The 19522-nt window shown below is 40.7% G+C and overlaps 1 protein-coding gene across 1 annotated transcript in view; it reads left to right on the top strand.

Annotated features, from left to right (window-relative positions):
- Nucleotides 1-19522, top strand: part of LOC117300088 (SWI/SNF-related matrix-associated actin-dependent regulator of chromatin subfamily D member 1-like) — a 71688-nt gene that overhangs the window by 51376 nt on the left and 790 nt on the right. Inside the window, exons 8-9 of the mRNA XM_033783776.1 lie at nucleotides 12447-12527; nucleotides 14929-15051. Coding sequence (XP_033639667.1) covers nucleotides 12447-12527; nucleotides 14929-15051 — 204 coding nt within the window. The remainder of the gene's footprint in view (nucleotides 1-12446; nucleotides 12528-14928; nucleotides 15052-19522) is intronic.

Genomic DNA, 19522 nt, shown 5'->3' with positions numbered 1-19522 from the left:
CTTGTAAACCCTTATAAGGTGCTAAATAATTGGGTCTCAGAATTCATCACTGCATTAACCTATCATTCTGAAAGTTTGTATATACTCAGCGCCTTGAGTACCTTGTTAGGTAGATACGTGCGCTATATAAGACTTCGATATTATTATATTATATTATATTAATTTCTTAGAGCATGCTTAAGCATAAAATATTGTAAGAGATGTTAAATTTGCATTTTTTTTTTCCCCATACATCGATGTGTGTTAGCACTGTATGCGATGTGTGTTAGCACTGTATGCGATGTGTGTTAGCACTGTATACGATGTGTGTTAGCACTGTATGCGATGTGTGTTAGCACTGTATGCGATGTGTGTTAGCACTGTATGCGATGTGTGTTAGCACTGTATGCGATGTGTGTTAGCACTGTATGCGATGTGTGTTAGCACTGTATGCGATGTGTGTTAGCACTGTATGCGATGTGTGTTAGCACTGTATGGGATGTGTGTTAGCACTGTATGCGATGTGTGTTAGCACTGTATGCGATGTGTGTTAGCACTGTATGCGATGTGTGTTAGCACTGTACGGGATGTGTGTTAGCACTGTATGCGATGTGTGTTAGCACTGTATGCGATGTGTGTTAGCACTGTAGTACTTTCCCCGAGTCCTGTGAAAAAATATCACAGGCATGTTACTCGGGTGGGATTCGAACCCACGACCCTTGCAATTCTAGAGTAGTGTCTTACCAACTAGACTACCGAGGTTGCCCGGTAGCTTGAGGCAGTACGTATCCTATAAAATATTGCTTAACAATTGTCTGCTAACCAGAAATGAGCAGGATACCAGTCACAAATTGTTTTGGCTGGTAATCTTATTCTGGTCTGCTGAGCATAATTTTGTTGTGCTCAGCTACTTTTTGCGGTTGAGTTGCAAAATTGTATGAAATCGGGCCAAAGCCATTAACGTTTTGTTTGCATAATTATTTCTTATTGTAGGTTTTGCTGCCAATGTAAACAAAAATTAATTACATTTGACACATGGCATATTCAACTTGCTTTAGAATAATATGAATGCTCCGTTGCATCAGAATTCAGCCGTCAAAAGGAGTAATTCAATTTCAACATTTGTTGGTCAAATAATACGATCATTCAAGTTCATTAGGTTGCAAAGATCATTTATGTTCACGAAGGCCCAACAGCAATAGTATTGTCAAGTATTGTTCAGTTTCTCTAATCAAATAGGAAGTAGACATTCAACTAAAGAATAGTGGAAATGTAGTATTGGATGTTTATAAACGAAATAGAATTATGAAAGGAATCGAAATGAGAAGAACGAAATCAACCATGTGATGACAAAAACAAAATTTACAGCAATAGGCCATGTTCAGACAGCGTACTAAAGTTAGACCCAAACCGTTTCAACTTTACGAGCAGCATGGAGCAGTCGTAAAAATTAAACTACCTTGCGTTCAGACAGCTCCCAGTTAAATTTGATACGGTTTACCTCCGGTTTAAAGAGGTCAAACAGCATCGTGACAAAACACAACAACGTCCGCTACGATCGTGTACAAAAGATGCCCACTTTTACAATTTATGACGTGTTACGTAACACGTCGTGGGTCACTGGTTACCTGTGAGGACTTAAAAAAACGGATGTCGTTGTTTTTATTCTGTTCAAACACCATCCTAATTTCTAAAAGATAAAACCAAAGTGGTTTATCATTAAACCACCCTTGTCCACCGATTTAACTCTTAAGTTTTAAGTTTTAATAGCGTTCAGACACACAAAGTTAAAACCGAATAGGTTAAAACTGCTTAAAACCAACTTTTTAATACAGTGTGTCTGAACAACCTCAAAGTAGCCAAAACATACTATTTTGAATGAATTGGGGGAAAAAAGCATATGAGTGTGTGTAAATGAAATTGAATAGATTTTGGGTGAAACCTTCTGGTACTTGGTGAATTCAGAATTGTTCACCTTTTACATGTGGCACCTTGTAAACCCTTATAAGGTACTAACTAATTGGGTCTCAGAATTCATCACTGCAATAACCTATCTTTCTGAAAGTTTGTATAATACAATGCCTTGAGTACCTTGTTTGGTAGATACGTGCGCTATATAAGACTTCGATATTATTATTATTATTATTATTAATTCTGTGACAGTGCACTCATATGTTTCCAATATTTTAAGGAAACTCTCAAAACATGGTTGTTCACTCAAGATTATAGCCCATAAAGTATGGCTCTGTTTTTCTATAAGGTCCATGTTGTAGCTTTGTTTAGTATTCATACTTATTTCTTTCAATAAATTTTTCCAGTTATGCCCCATAAGCATCTTGTGTGATGGATACCGGCGAATTATAAATATTCATATTATAATTATGATTATTATTTTGTAAAATACAATCAAAGTGGAGCATCAGAGACTTTGGTCAAAGAAAAACCATTTGGAACTATACAAGCACTGATCTCCCAGATGCAAGTTTGAAGATATAACTCTTCCTCGCATTGTTTCGTTAGATGTAAGTCCAGATGTAATGCCTTTAACCGACTCTCGTCTCCCTACCCAGTCAAGGGCACATTAGCCAGTTGCAATCATACCCCTGAGTTAACATTCTGCACTCTCCCCGTCACTGGCGACCGACCAACCGCAGCAGGTGTGGTACCTACGTTGGCCAGACAGCCAGGCGCCCGTGCCATTCATCCCGCTCGTTTTCGCAGTAATCGATCATTACTTAGGCAGGTGTGAGGTTCGGACACCGGCTTTAAACACTGTGTGAGGGGGAGACGGATGGCTGGTCCCACGCACAGTTGTGACATTCAGGAAGAGGAGATTCCCTCACTGGTGTTCCTGTTGCCGTTAGAATCACCTGCTTTTGTGTGAACCTCCCTCGAGGCCGCGGACTAAAGCTCGGGATAAGCCGTAGCTTCTCTCAATTGCTTCGTCAATTAAGAATTGTCTTAGCGAAAGGGCAATGCCCAACTGGTCAATAGCTTTAAAATAGAGTTTAATGCCCTTGAGGAAACCGTACAGTAATAGAGTAAACATGTTGACCTGGATATAAATGAACACAAAGGAGGAAGTTTGAATTTTAGACGTGAGAGGAAAAACCCAGAGAATTATTCCAGGAAAAACCCATGCAGTAAAATAGGCACTGGAAAACCCAATCCATTAAGTGCCCCCGGCGGGATTTGAACAAGGTCCCAGACATGGCTTCTGTTGCCCAGGTCTTGGCCTGGGTGCCCTTTCAAAAGTTTCTCATAGACTTTAAGGTTTTTTCAATGAAAGTGCTCTTTGCAATTAAGAATTGTCTTCGTCAAAGGGCCCAACTGGTCAGTAGAGTTTAATAAACTTTAATGCCCTTGAGGAAACCGTACAACGGAAAAACAAAAACACTTTTTCATTGTTAAGTTATGTTTCCTGGTATGCAAAAGGTTAAAAAGGCACAATTTGGTTATGATTGAATTATGAGAAAATAGATTTAGCTGTTGCAAACTGCTTACTAACCAAAAAGGACTATGGTATAAATGGGAAAGAATAGTCAATGGCCTGATTTTTTTACCCTAGCTGAGTCATTCTCAAAGTCTAGACGAATGAATTGTTTGAAATAGTCAAATTTTCAGATAAAAAAAATTATCGGAAAATTTCACATTATCTTATTCGTTGGTCATATAGTGCTGTAACTATATCCGTCAGGTCAGTATTCAGTATCATGTTTTAATCTACAGCTCTAGGTTATCAGCTCAATGGCAACAAGAAACCAGAAGATTTGTTTGCCTGTCTGGAAACTGTTCACCTTTACCTAGTTTCCGAGCAAACTGTGCTCCAAGTATTTCGCACTTCTGCTCAAGTTGAGCCAATGATGTTACATCCAAGTCAGGGCCCAATTTCATAAAGCATGTGAGCATAAAAACTTGCTAAGCACATCACAGGAACTGGTTACCAGCCACAAACTGTGATTAGTTCTGCTTAGCAAAGAAATTTACTTAGGAGTATTTTCTGCTTAAGAGCTTTACAAAATCGAGCCCAGATGCTACCAGCCCACGCTTATTGAAAAGAAAATCAAAAGGCAAACCAACCACACACAATGCTTTCCTGTGTAGTTCTTGGTAAGCCACTTTCATTGATTCTGCTGTTGTTGACCGTCGCTACCTCCTTAATGGATCTCCTTAGGCGCTGTGTCAACCTTAAGACTCTGAGAAGCACTTTAAAGGAATTGCCAGAAATCTGTATTTGAAGAGTAAATTCATTTTAAAACTATTCCGTTAACGAGTATTGTTTTTGAAAGATGATGTACCATTGAGAGAGCTGCATAAATTTTGTACAGGGGAGGGGGGGGGGGGGGGATGTATGCTTAATGTTTTTGTTATTCAAGACAAATTGATAGAAATCTGGGAGGGAATAGTTTGATCTGCAGCCGATTTCACAAAACTTTACCCAATTGCGTGCAACGCTTATAGCGCAACTTACGCCATAAAATTTGCGCAAGTGGACTTATAATAATAATAATATCGAAGTCTTATATAGCGCACGTATCTACCAAACAAGGTACTCAAGGCGCTGAGTATATACAAACTTTCAGAAAGATAGGTTATTGCAGTGATGAATTCTGAGACCCAATTATTTAGCACCGTATAAGGGTTTACAAGGTGTGTAAATTTGTGTAAAGTTTTGTGAAATTGGCTGGAGTCTACTCCCCAGGAAGCTGAGAAAGATTAAAGGAATGTTATTGGCCAAATGACCATATACGTTATTGTAAAATGTGTTATATAAGAGCTAGTTATTATTATTAGTAGTATTATTGTATCGGGCATGGTATACTTTCCACTGTGATTGTGTCTCAGAATTCATCACTGCAATAACCTATCTTTCTGAAAGTTTGTATATACTCAGTGCCTTGAGTACCTTGTTTGGTGTAAGATTTTGATATTACTGTGGTAGTCTCAAGCATATAGGTTGGAAGTTTGTGATCTTGTTGTCTTCTTAATGTGGGCGGTGCCCAAGAGGGTGGAGGTGATTTTCATTTGACCACCCAAACTGTACTTTACTTTTTGACTCCTTACGGTACAAGTACTTGTCATATTATGTGGGGGCGTGATCTTAGACATCATTTCCTTTATCCTTGCTCCGGTTGTTCGGCAGAATCAATAGTAACACCTACACATCCGGATGATCTTCATTCAATGATACTATTTCTGGAAGTTATTGCATTCATTTCGGACACTGAGCCCTTGTCGAACCGAGCATGTCAAATGGAATCGACTTGAAACTCATCGGAGTCGGGTCGTGCATTATTTTGTTTGTCATTCTCTTTTGGTCTCTCAGAGTAAACATGTTGACCTGGATATGAATAAAAGGTCATCTTTCGTTGATTAAATTTGGGTCTGTGATGCCAAGGACTCTCTTAAAAAAGTGAAATTAATCACTGTACCTAGCCAAGAAACCCCAAAGAACGAATACAAAGGAGGAAGTTTCAGTTTTAGACCTAGGAGGAAAAACCCAGAGAATTATTCCATGAAAAAACCCACGCAGTAAGATAGGCACTGAAAAACCCAATCCATTAAGTGCCCCCGGCGGGATTCGAACAAGGTCCCAGACATGGCCTCTGTTGCCCAGGTCTTGGCCTGGGTGCCCTTTCAAAAGTTGTTCTCATAGACTTTAAGGTTTTCTCAATGGAAGTGCTCTATGCAAAAAGAGAATGGCCATGCCCTGTCAAAGCTAGATATCCCACAGTCGATTTCACCAAACGCTAGGATCAATCTGTCCTAACTATCCCACAGTCGATTTCACCAAACGCTAGGATCAATCTGTCCTAACTATCCCACAGTCGATTTCACCAAACGCTAGGATCAATCTGTCCTAACTATCCCACAGTCGATTTCACCAAACGCTAGGATCAATCTGTCCTAACTATCCCACAGTCGATTTCACCAAACGCTAGGATCAATCTGTCCTAACTTAGGATGAGTTCAATGCGTCCTACGTAGTTGGATACCGAACTGAACCCGTCCTAAGTCCTAAGATTAATCCTAAGTTAGGAAGAGTTTGGTGAAATCGACAGCAGGCCTGCTTGTTATGAAGAGAGTCAGCGGTATATGATTTGTTGTCTGTAAACCTGTCTCCGGTGACCCCCCCCCCCTCCTTCACCCTTCTGCTGTGAAGTTCCTGAAGCGTTATTGTGTCATTGTGTACCATTTTGGATGAGCCAAGTGTTTTTCCCTCTCTGGTCTAGTTATACTCGAGACTATTTACAAAGAGTCAATTTGATCAAAGACCTTGGGTTTCCTGACACCCACACCGGTTGTTGCTCTGAATCTTAAATCCATATCCCGACTATGTTTTTAAAAATCTTTTTCTGGACAGTATGCACATTTGTAGTAAAAGTGTACGAACAGACTATTTTGGTAATTATTTGTACAGGGAATGTCCTTCCCCTTTATTTTTTTTACCAATGGTCTCCGTCAATTTACTGGTCCAGTTGTGTCTGGAGACTTTTGTTTATTATTGATTGGCACACACTAAACAAATGGTTAAGCAGACCAAAGTGCGCATTTGTACCATTGGCAGCCTGCCGTATCGATACCTCTCGCCACTTAAAACCCCTGTTGGGTATTAGACTTGGTTCCAAGTCTTTGATCGTGGCTTTTTAGTCGTCATGATAGCCGCTACAAACAGCGCCCTCTTGTGATCAACCCTCGTCATTTAGCCTACGATCAAGATTAGATTGCGAGTTAGGGCGCGTGATAGCTAACAAAAGAATAACCGCGATCTAAATCTTGAATCAAGTCTAGTTGGGGATGGACTGAAGACTGACGATGGTTGGCTACAAAAAGTAACAACATTGCATGCACACTTGTTAAAAATGATTAATAAACATAATAACAATATCGAAGTCTTATATAGCACACGTATCTACCAAACAAGGTACTCAAGGCGCTGAGTATTATACAACCTTTCAGAAAGATAGGTAATTGTAGTGAGGAATTTTGAGACCCAATTATTAGCACCTTATAAGGGTTTACACGTTGCTACGGCGCATACAGCAGCCACAGCCAGGAACACCGGGGCGAACCCCTGCTCATTTTGAAAAGTGCACTGGGTTCTTTTACATGCGTTTACACAACACACGGGAACAACAGCTTTACGTCCCATTCTTTGCAATTGCAGGGCAAGCACCGCGTTTCTGCACCTTTTTGTTTTCTGCGACTTTTTGTCTTCAGATTTCAATATAAACCACAAGGGAAACTGACTGGGTAATTTTTTAAATGATTTTTGGGGTTGAACAAAGAATTGACTAGAGTGGGATTCGAACCAACGACGTCCGGATTAGCATGTCGCATCCCCTTACGGTGATCCCCTGGCTGCCGCTTCCCAGGTTGTATCGTAATTTGGGTGTGATCCCTGGCTACTTGGCAGTTAACGGTTGTGTGGCTTCTGACTGGCACCCCCAAACAAAGATATTCACAAAATAGGGACACCGCCAATATAGGGCTAGATAGCTCAGTTGGTAGAGCGGAGGTCGTTGATTCGAATCCCACTCTAGTCAATTCTTTGTTCAACCCCAAAAATCATTTAAATATTTACCCAGTCAGTTTCCCTTGTGGTTTATATTGATATCTTTAAAATCAAACAGACTCTTGTTACTGATTTGAAAGAGCTTGAATTTCCCGTCAACAACCTGTTACATCAGGTCACCCATGCCCTCGTGTGATGGGTGGTACCCATCATGAGATCCAATGGACTACCAGCAAAGATAAGGTAAAAGATTGGTTGCCAACAGAGGGGAAAAACATTAGTGATTTTATAAAAGATCCTGCCAGAACAGATTCTCCTGAGGATTATTTCCATCTGATATATGGGTACAGTCAAGAAAATAGCATTTGAAGACCCCCCCCCCCCCTCCCCTGGAAAAAAACCTGGTGCGAATCGTGGTTGCAGCAATCGAAATAAGCATTTTATAGCCCATTTCACACTGTGGGTGCGTTCGTTTAGCTTCCCTGGGTCATCCCCGGTCTGCCCCGGTGCTTTTGGCCTCATTCCAGGGGCTCACCCAGGTCAGTCCCCAGTGCCCTGCTTGTGGAGTGGGTCACTTGGGGGCTGGTCCCAGGTAAACGACGTCACTACAAGAGCAGTGGAATGGAAGGCCCTTGGAGTTTTCTTCACCCCCTTGGTTACCCCGGCCCACTTTCACACTGTTCCCGCCAAGGTCCCTATTCCACGGGGGACAAGCTGCACTTTTTAAGAATACCCCCAGGGTTTTACCGCATACCCCTACTCCAGACCTGGGCCCAATTTCATAGAGCTGCTTAAGCTCTAAATTTTGCTTAAGTAAAAAAATCCTTGCTTAGTAAAATCAGATTACCGGCCAAGACTCCACTCAATTGTTATGCTAAGTGAACAACAGCTAAATACCAGTCACAATCAATGTATATGGCATAACATTTTGGCCAGTAACATGTGTAAAATAAGCGAGCTGTTTTCGTGCTTAAGCAAAATTTTTGCTGAAGCAGCTCTATGAAATTGGCCCCAGACCAGGGGTGGCTATTTTCCTGGGGTTTGCCGGGGTAGATCAGGGGGTAAAGTGATCCAAGGGTAAAAGGGCTAGCTGCTATTCCTCAGGGAATACGGTAATGTTAAAAGGGCTATTAACTGTGGACAAAACATCCTCTCTCCCCCCCCCCCCCCCCAAAAAAAAAACCCAGAGAAACCATGAATCCTAAAAAATGAAAATAAAAAGTCACACTAGTGACCTCGCTGTCAATGTCTAAGCTATTTAAGAGCAGCAATACTGCGCGGGTTCTGTATTAATGATAAAGTTGAAATTGCAATCGTTGTGTGGGGGTTTTTATTTTTGTTTGTTTCACTGTTAAGGTGTCCCAGTTCGTCCTGATGACAAACTGATTTGAACTGGTGGAAGATAGCTAGGAATTTTTCCCCCGTGATAAAGTTCACTTTAGAGTTAAAAAACAAAACGCCTCTTGTATGTTCTTATTCTGTCTGGTATGCTGGATGCTTGGATGCTTGGACTCAAATAAACCATTCGCGAGTTAGATTTGTTGAAAGTGTAGATTATTTTATGAATCTACACTTAAGTGTAGATTCGTAACACAATCTACAGTTGAGTGTAGATTCATTACAAACTTTAAGTAAATAGTTAATAATAAATAATAATAATAAGACTTGTAATGCGCACATATCCACCCTGCTGAGTGTTCAAGGCGCAGTAAAACCAAAAACAAAACACAACACAAAGAAAAACAGACACAACAAAATTAGTCATTGAAAACCTGTGACATAAGATAAGTTTTGAGAAGAGACTTGAATGCCTTGAGACTTAGCGTATCAGGCCTGTCATTTTTTTTTTTTTTTTTGCGTATCCCATTGATGCATAAAATAACAAATCTGTGAAAATTGGACTCCATTTATCATCGAAGTTGCAAGAGAATAATGAAAGAAAAACACCCTTGTTGCACACATTTTGTGTGCTTTCAGATGCCTTATAAATGACTTCAGGCCTCGAGTCTTTAATATTTGAGTGAGAAATGACCTCTAAAAATTCTTTTGAGTAATTACCAATAGTATCCAGTGTCTTTAAGTGTAGATGTGTAAGAAGAAACTCGGATGTTTTATGCTCTGTTTCTCCCGCCATAATCACCTTGTACTCTTTTATTAAGTGCCTCGGCTATCCGCATGGTCAAACAGGTCGCTAAAAATAAACATCAACTGAAGTGAGGAACAGTGATGCATTTATATTTATCTTGTAAGACGTTTTCTTCTTCTGTTTCTGTTAATGATCTTACCAAATGAGGGTGAGGAGAAATAAAAAATGGTCTTCAAGGACAGCTAAAACAAAATCGTAATAATAATACCGTAGTAGCTTCTAATACAGTACTCATAACCGTACTCAGTGACGCTTCAACATATATTTTCCCGTAAGGTATGTGGGACTACCTCCTTTAACACAGCACCCTGTAATGGTTTACTAGGTTGCTGTGCTGCAATATGCTGCCAATCAAACCAGGAACGCTGGGGCGAATCCTTTTTCTTTTTGCTAAAGTGCACTGGGTTCTTTTACGTGCATTACATAAAACAGTGAACCATTGGCTTTACGTCCCATCCAAAGAACAAAAGTTGAAGTAATAAATATTTTAAGACTACTAATTAATAAGTGAAAACAGTAATATGGTTGTTCAGGCTAATTTTTGTAACATATGTAGACCAACACAAGTCACAAGTTATTACCTCATTGTCTGACCACTTACAGGGCTTGAATTTGGGTTAAAATTCACTAAAATTGCTATTACTATTGGTAGAGAGCACGTCACATGTGGTTGTTTAATTGGTTGATAAAGACCAGCTAGAGCTGTTTATGACCGGTTGTTTTTTGATAGCATTTGTGCAGGTTAGCCCATGGAGCATGCATTACTATCTGCACAAATGTTATCAAAAAAAAATGCACCACAAGTAACAGAGCTCAAGAACGTTGAAAAACGCCTTTCAAACAAAAAGGCATTTAGGAATGGGTTTAAAGAATAGTGACTCGTTCTTAAACAGCCATTTAAGAACTCGTCACCACTCATTTATTCCTGTATTTCTTGACTCAGAAGTCAACGTTTGAACATCACTTCAGTATGTTGGAGATATTACGCAATGGGGTAATACCATTCCAATGATAAACACAAGACAGCTGTACTTGTCCAGTCATATGTTTACATGTGATTTGCCTGTGAATTTTTTGTTCACAGGGAAAGTACGAAGTTTGAAAATAGTCTCCGCTTATATATAAAATAAAAAAACTAAATGCTGACGTATCAGTGACAGTCATCCCTCCTACCAGGTGGTAATATCATTTATTTCATGTCGCTTTACCGTAGTCATGGCCCAGAAAACTCACCCGTACCCGTCGCTCATGTCTAAATTGCCTGAACCGTCGTGCATCATTAGCAAATCAGGACTGCTTGTCATTTATTAAGTCAACATTGAGATTAGGGCTTAGGATCTCGTTCTACGCAAGCTCCTGGAGTTAAAGAGGTGGTATTAGATGCGGGCTGATAGCTTGGAGCGAGGGACATGTGATGGACGTTTTAATTGTTACTTGAACATTTCAAGTGGAACCAAGGCTGTGACGGGGGATAAGAAGCAATACTGGAAAAGTGCGCCCCCTATAGTTCATTCCCCCCCCCCAAATCCAAAGGTTTAGTTCAGAAATGTTTTAAATCACACTTGCACTGCAGCTGAGCGGCGCACAAATAGTTTGAGACATCTCATCTGAACGGGTTTCATGATCGTGGAAATCATTAACCAACCTTACAAACAACACCGTCTTTTGCCGTAAACACAGAAAAATATTACCATACTGACATGCTACCTGGCATGTACAGCAATCGTACCATGGCCGAGCGGTTAAGAGCACCGGATCCAAGCTCTGCTGTTTGATCAGCAGAGTGTGGGTTCAAATCCCGGTCGTGACACTTGCTACATAAAATTGGGGAGGTAGTGCTTTCTGCTCTACCGGCCGGGCTTCGGACTGATGATACCCAAGCCTACATTCGTATGGACTGTGAAAGGGGTAACCCTGTTTCAGCCCTAGGAGTAGGTGGCGACAGCCTCTGGAAAAAAACAATTGTATCCCACACCTTGAAGTGGCCTTCAGGCCTTGTGTGTCTGGCGACTTGCATAAAAAAAAATTAAAATAAAAACAAGAGAGGGTGGAGAGAACGAGAGGTCCTCTGCCTACTTCCACTGCAGGCATTAATACTAATGGCAACAGACTGTAATGAATTGTGGGTTGATACTAAAAACCAAATGACTAGAGCTTGACTTGAGCCTGCAACTTCAGAATAAACATTCCGACGCTCATTAGCCCTATGCTGGCGGTCTCCCTATTTGTTCAATATCTTTGTCCAGGTGTGCAAGTCAGAAGCCTTACATTATGTAATCTAAAGGTTTCGGCTTCAAGTCCCAGTCTGGTCGACCATTCTTTGTTAAATCCAATGTTATGTTTAAAGTCACCTGGAAATAGAATTTTTTCTTCTTTCAAACATAAGAGTATATGCTTCGCGATTTGTTGCCTGAGTTGAATTTCGATTAGAGTTGAACATAGAAAAGTTAACTAGATTTTGAACCAACGACCTCCAGATTAACGTGCCCGTGTTCTACCGACTGAGTTATCTATGGTGGTGGTCTCCCTATTTTGGTGGTTGGTGGGGGGGGGGGGGTGCCAGATACTTTAATCCCTGTTTTGATCCAAATTTTTTAAGCCGGTTAGCACAAAGACAAAAAGTGTAGCTTACCAAAAACCAGCTACTAGTCGAACTACAGTTTGAGTTGTTCTTGCTCGCACTCTGCTATTTTTTATGTATGTCTTTTTTGCGAAGCAAAGAAATTCAGTAAGCGGTATTTTTAAATTTGAATTTTATTAGATAAATAACTGAGAGGGAAATTGTTTGTTTTCTTGTTTATTCAGGATGACACCCTAAAGGAACAGATGAAATCGTTTCTCCTCTCCACTGCCAGCCAACAAGAAATTGCTTCTCTCGATAATAAGGTGAATTTTCATTTTCATTGTAGTGACTTTGGCTATTGGCTTCAGCATCCATGTTGAAGTACAGGCAGATACAGTGATCTACACATAGCCATAGCTGAAGCCAAAGCTGAGTGACTTTGGCTATGGGTGTTGGCTTCAGCATCCATGTTGAAGTACAGGCAGATACGGTGATCTACTCATAGCCACAGCTGAAGCCAAAGCTGAGTGACTTTGGCTATGGCTGTTGGCTTCAGCATCCGTGTTGAAGTGTAGGCAGATACAGTGATCTACATGTACTCATAGCCATAGCTGAAGCCAAAGCTGAGTGACTGTGGCTGTGGCTGATGGCTGCAGCAGCCATGTTGAAGTACAGCCATGTTGAAGTACAGGGAGATACAGTGATCTACTCATAGCCATAGCTGAAGCCAAAGCTGAGTGACTGTGGCTGTGGCTGTGGCTGATGGCTTCTGCAGCCATGTTAAAACCTCAAAACTAAAACCATCAGAGCTCAATTACATGGCTCCGCTTACCTCCGAACTCTGCGCTGATGATCACCATTCTCTGCTTACTGGGCATGCAGCGAATTTCTGCGGTAGCAAAGAATAACTAGTAGTGTGGAGTATGTATGCACACAGGCAAAAATTCACTGCTAACCCATGAAATACGCTTGACAGAAGCATGGAATTTTGCCATCCGTAAGCGCTGGGTTTTTTTTTTCGGTAAGCAAGGCCATGAAATTAGGCCCTGTTGGACTCTGCATTATCTCTTAAAGGGTTTGGGTACCTTTTTTACGACAGAAAAATACAAATGTCCACAGATTGACATTAAACTTAAAACAGTTTCAAGGTATTAGTCATTGAGGTGCTTTTGTTTTTGAGAAATGAGTAAAATAAATTCACAAAAATATTTTTTGTCTCGGTGAGATGAAAAAATAGCATTTACAACTGATTAACGTGACTCTCCTGAAAACGTTGCTCTGTGATTTTCACTCTTTTTCAAAAAACTTGACGACTATATGGCTGAAACTTCTACATTTGATATATATTTTACATAATAATAATAATAATAATAATAGTAATAATAGCGAAGTCTTATATAGCGCACGTATCTACCAAACAAGGTACTCAAGGCGCTGAGTTTATACAAACTTTCAGAAAGATAGGTTATTGAAGTGATGAATTCTGAGACCCAATTATTTAGCACAAGGTGCTACGGCGCATACAGCAGCCACAGCCAGGAACACCGGGGCGGACCCCTTCTCTTTTCGATAAGTGCACTGGGTTCTTTTACATTTGTTACGCAACACATGGGGCCAGTACGGCTTTACCTCCCCTCCGAAGGACGAAGCAATGGTTAAGTGTCTTGCTTAAGGACACAAGTGTCACGGCTGGGGATTCGAACCCACACTCTGCTGATCAGAAACACCAGAGTTTGAATTTGGTGCTCTTAACCGCCCGGCCACGACACTTCCACACGACATCTTCAAACACAGTGAGCAGGGATTCATGTCAAGGCAAAACACTGGATCTACAAAAGAGTTCAAAGACCTTTTTAAATCATTTCTTTAAAGTGTGATGCGTTAATTTTGATAGACAAATGTATCACACTCTAAGCAGGTTAAGCTCCGTGGAGGATGAGGCTATTAGACGTAGGCCTAACGCCAAAGACCTGTTGCCTCTATTGCTAATTGAAGAAGACATCACAGACAATTAGCAATTATCAGGATTGACACATCTGTGGGAATACATTTCAACATCTGTCTTGTAAATTGACATCGGGAATCCGGCAAATATGTTCTCTCCTCCCATGTAATGCTCTCTCTTGGTTTTTTGTTTAAAGGCACTGCAAGGCAAGGCCCAAAAACATATATCGATACCCTCATCTTTGCAGTCGTAATGTAATAAATAGGATCAAACTAATAAACCCTTATTTAATAGATGTTACATTTGCATCAGGATAAAGAATTTTAACATTGTTGTTTTTACCCATACACCGATGTGTGTTAGCACTGTAAACTCAGTACTTTCCCCAAGTCCTGTTGAAAAACTTCCTAGCATATTACTCTGGTGCGATTCGAACCCACGACCCTTGCAATCCTAGAGCAATGTTTTACCAACTAGACAACCAGGGTTGAACGGAAGCTGAGGCAGTTCGAATCCCATGTTTTTGCAGCGGGTACCGCAACAATATATAATGAATGTTAAATTATCCCTTCCTTTAAAGTATCCCTTCCACGACCCTTGCAATCCTAGAGCAATGTTTTACCAACTAGACAACCAGGGTTGAACGGAAGCTGAGGCAGTTCGAATCCCATGTTTTTGCAGCGGGTACCGCAACAATGTATAATAAATGTTAAATTATCCCTTCCTTTATTCGTGACTGGAGCGATTGATGAAAGATTCCCTTCCTGTTTTCCTTCCAGATCCATGAGACTGTCGAGACCATAAACCAGCTGAAGATTCAGAGAGAATTCATGCTGGGCTTTGCCAGGGACCCCCAACACTTCATCAGCGAGTGGTTGGTCTCTCAGAGTATGGACCTAAAGGTTGGTAGTATGACCCACAAGTCAGGAGGGGAAGGTTTTTCCCGGCCAGGTTTTTGATTAGGGAATAAAAGAATGGTACGAGGTCTTGAACGTTTGTTTGAAACCGACAGGGTAGTGGCCGTGCTCGGTCAAGGTCTTTTATCACATGGCCACGACCCTGAAAATGTAGTTTTTGTTAAAAGGTGTTCAGTTTCCGTCCTGATCTTATGCTCCGATTCGCGAAGCATCAAAATACTCCTAATGCTCAACCACTGTGCTTATGCACACGCGCCCTCCAAGTTGTACATACATTGAGTACCGGTATAAATTAGGTTAATGCCTAAAGCTTGAGCACTAAGCCTATGTTTAAACACTTCTAGCCAAGTCTGTATCACGCGTTGAAACACCCCCACATGACGTGCTCTCCATCAATAGGAATAGTGAAGTGTCTTTGGTATTTATTCATGGTTTTTCACTTAGGAACCCTCGCTTCTCTTTATCCTAGTTTGTTGACATAAACGCTGTCTGTTTCGGAAATTTTCTTGCAACAAATTTTATGCAAAAAGGGGCACGTAATTATGTTTAACGGAAGGTTGGCTAATGTCTAGAACCTGACCTTTTTTAAAGTTCAATACTTACTTAGAAAAGTTGCTGGTTTGGTAACTATTAAGGTTTGTTCCCAGTGCGCAATTTCATAGAGCTGCTTAAACAGACAAGTCGGGTTACTTATTTTCTACTGAGCAAAACTTAAGCAGCAAAACCAGGCAAAAGTAGCTTGTGTGTAATAGTATTTTGGCTGGTAACATCATATTTGTAAAAAAACAAAAACAAAACAAAAAAGGTTTTGTGCTCAGCTGCTTATTGTGCTTAAACAGCTCTATAAAACTGGACCCAGTTGAGAAGCTCACTGCTTATTGTGCTTAAACAGCTCTATAAAACTGGACCCAGTTGAGAAGCTAACTGCTTATTCTGCTTAAACAGCTCTATAAAACTGGACCCAGTTGAGAAGCTCACTGCTTATTGTGCTTAAACAGCTCTATAAAACTGGACCCAGTTGAGAAGCTCACTGCTTATTGTGCTTAAACAGCTCTATAAAACTGGACCCAGTTGAGAAGCTCACTGCTTATTGTGCTTAAACAGCTCTATAAAACTGGACCCAGTTGAGAAGCTAACTGCTTATTCTGCTTAAACAGCTCTATAAAACTGGACCCAGTTGAGAAGCTCACTGCTTATTGTGCTTAAACAGCTCTATAAAACTGGACCCAGTTGAGAAGCTCACTGCTTATTGTGCTTAAACAGCTCTATAAAACTGGACCCAGTTGAGAAGCTCACTGCTTATTGTGCTTAAACAGCTCTATAAAACTGGACCCAGTTGAGAAGCTCACTGCTTATTGTGCTTAAACAGCTCTATAAAACTGGACCCAGTTGAGAAGCTCACTGCTTATTGTGCTTAAACAGCTCTATAAAACTGGACCCAGTTGAGAAGCTCACTGCTTATTGTGCTTAAACAGCTCTATAAAACTGGACCCAGTTGAGAAGCTCACTGCTTATTGTGCTTAAACAGCTCTATAAAACTGGACCCAGTTGAGAAGCTCACTGCTTATTGTGCTTAAACAGCTCTATAAAACTGGACCCAGTTGAGAAGCTCACTGCTTATTGTGCTTAAACAGCTCTATAAAACTGGACCCAGTTGAGAAGCTCACTGCTTATTGTGCTTAAACAGCTCTATAAAACTGGACCCAGTTGAGAAGCTCACTGCTTATTGTGCTTAAACAGCTCTATAAAACTGGACCCAGTTGAGAAGCTCACTGCTTATTGTGCTTAAACAGCTCTATAAAACTGGACCCAGTTGAGAAGCTCACTGCTTATTGTGCTTAAACAGCTCTATAAAACTGGACCCAGTTGAGAAGCTCACTGCTTATTGTGCTTAAACAGCTCTATAAAACTGGACCCAGTTGAGAAGCTCACTGCTTATCGTGCTTAAACAGCTCTATAAAACTGGACCCAGTTGAGAAGCTCACTGCTTATTGTGCTTAAACAGCTCTATAAAACTGGACCCAGTTGAGAAGCTCACTGCTTATTGTGCTTAAACAGCTCTATAAAACTGGACCCAGTTGAGAAGCTCACTGCTTATTGTGCTTAAACAGCTCTATAAAACTGGACCCAGTTGAGAAGCTCACTGCTTAACATATTTTACCTGCTTATTGTGCTTAAACAGCTCTATAAAACTGGACCCAGTTGAGAAGCTCACTGCTTAACATATTTTACCTGCTTAGCAACTATCAGCAGGAAACCAATGACAAGCCGTGCAAATTACAAAGTACTTTGGTCGATACTACACTTCTGCTCTGGTATAGACCATATGGAATAACCCCTTTGTTGTTATGATTGTTGCCATCTTGTTGGGCAAACTGTATGCGCGTCTAAACGCACACATTAGGCATGCAGCACGCAGCGTGTCCGATTTGATTTCTATGGCACACGTACGCACACCCTGACCCACATGCACACGCTCACAGACGCCATGTTGTAGGGCAGGTGTTTTAGAATGATGACGTCATATTCAATATGGTCTATTGGGACAAACAACCTTGACAGTACTTTACTTACTTTATGATTGTAACCAAATGCGACGAAGGGAAAAAAGTCAACAATCTTTTTTTTTCTTCTAAAAAGAATACTGGCCTTCATCACAGGATGGAATCTTTCTGACATATTGATAAATTAAACAGACACATCCTACTTGCACAATTAACACACATTTGAAACACGACTGACCTGATTTTCATTTTCATAAAAAGACAATTGCTGATATTCTTTTTTCTTTAAAGGGGTTTTTTTTTTTGGGGGGGGGGGGCTGGATTGCAGGCTTATACTCGGCAGTGGAAGGGTGAAAAGGATGGGAAATTTCAGACTTTTATCTGAATTTGGATTGTTTAAAGTCTGCCTGGTAAATAACAAAAATTGAATTTTATTTCTCAAATTAAACAAGTGATGCTCTTTGATCTACTTCTCTAGCACTAGAGGATACCGTTCCCAACAGCTCCTTGGAATCTATGGCCCTTTTCAAAACCACAGCTTCGGCTTTGGATTCGGCTCAGGCTAGCTTGGCCCCGCGGTTGTTTTGACAATTGCGCATGCTTTGCGACGCGCTCAGGGCTTCAGACTAGAGGATGGAGCCTGAAGCTGCTGAGCCGTTGTTTTGAAAAGGGCCTATAACTCAAAAGGTGGAAATACCTTCATTTCAATATCCATCTTAAGATCTAAATCAGGGGTTTCAGACTTTCCCATCAGCAGTGACTCTCATCCCTAGTTGTAGTTTAACTGGACTTTGTGGTGAAACTCTCCATCCCCCTACTACTAGCCTCCTTTGACCCCTCCCTAAATGCTCTATTTAACCCATTCCCAGTTGCCTCGCGTGAGACCCAGTCAGGACTAAGTAGCCAAGTCCCCAAAGGCATGACCCATTTCTTAAAAACCAAGAGAGAGAAGACAAAAAAAAACGGAGAACAGTTGTCCGACCGCACCATCTATGTAGGTCTAAGGTTCCTCAGCAGTTGTTGGCATCTCAGCCGAGCATGACCTCACCGATGTGATAGCTCCAATTACACTATCAAAACACAGGAAATAGATTGAGCCGTTAATTTGTGTATTTTTAGACGCCCTAAGCCGTTTCTTCTGACTGTGTGTAAAGTCACTGCAACTTTCTACCTGAAATAATGTCACTAGCTGTTAGGCTTAATCCATGGAGAATATTCAGATTTGTTTTTTCTTCTTCATTACACTTTTGCGTCGGGGAGGGTCTTAATTAATACTGCATTAAATCTTTTTTTTTGCAGAGTCATCTTTTTTTATTTTGCCCAGCAACAGGGTTTTCTAGGAGGGTGTGAGACAGATTCAAATAAAAGGCAACGTTCAAAACACTTGGGGAAAAAAAAGAGTAAAACACGAACAGAAGAACAGTTACTTGATGTTAAATAAAAATACAGATGGCAACAACTGTAAAAGTTATAGTTAGTACGGTTATGTAAAAACAATTATGAAATAAACATATAGAGAGAAAAAATGTCTTTCTAGACAGCTATGTCTGAATAGTTTGAAAGCCAGCAATCTTTCCTGTCATACAATGTGTCAACCCTCTTTATTATCACCCCAAGTTATCAATGTTTTGTAACAATTTGCTATCTGTGAAATGTTAAAAAACGCCTGGAGTTACACGGGAGCCATGACCTCCATCGCTCCCTGATTGATCAAATTCCTGGCCTGTATTGGCTCGATCACACAGGCCTCGATAACGAGGACCAAAACAAGAACGTTAAAAATGCACGCCCTCGATTGGTTGAATAAGCATGGGCGTTATCAGCATGAAGCAATTCAACCAATAGAATGCAATCTCTTTACGGCGTTATCGTTATCGTGTTTTTTTTATCGCTGCAGTGTTATTTGGCCTTTAGAAGAAGGGGGGAAGAATTTTGTGTATTAATCTTTCCAG

This window comes from Asterias rubens, chromosome 15, assembly GCF_902459465.1.
Source record: "Asterias rubens chromosome 15, eAstRub1.3, whole genome shotgun sequence".
Taxonomy (NCBI): domain Eukaryota; kingdom Metazoa; phylum Echinodermata; class Asteroidea; order Forcipulatida; family Asteriidae; genus Asterias; species Asterias rubens.
This window is presented reverse-complemented; position numbering and strand designations above follow the sequence as displayed.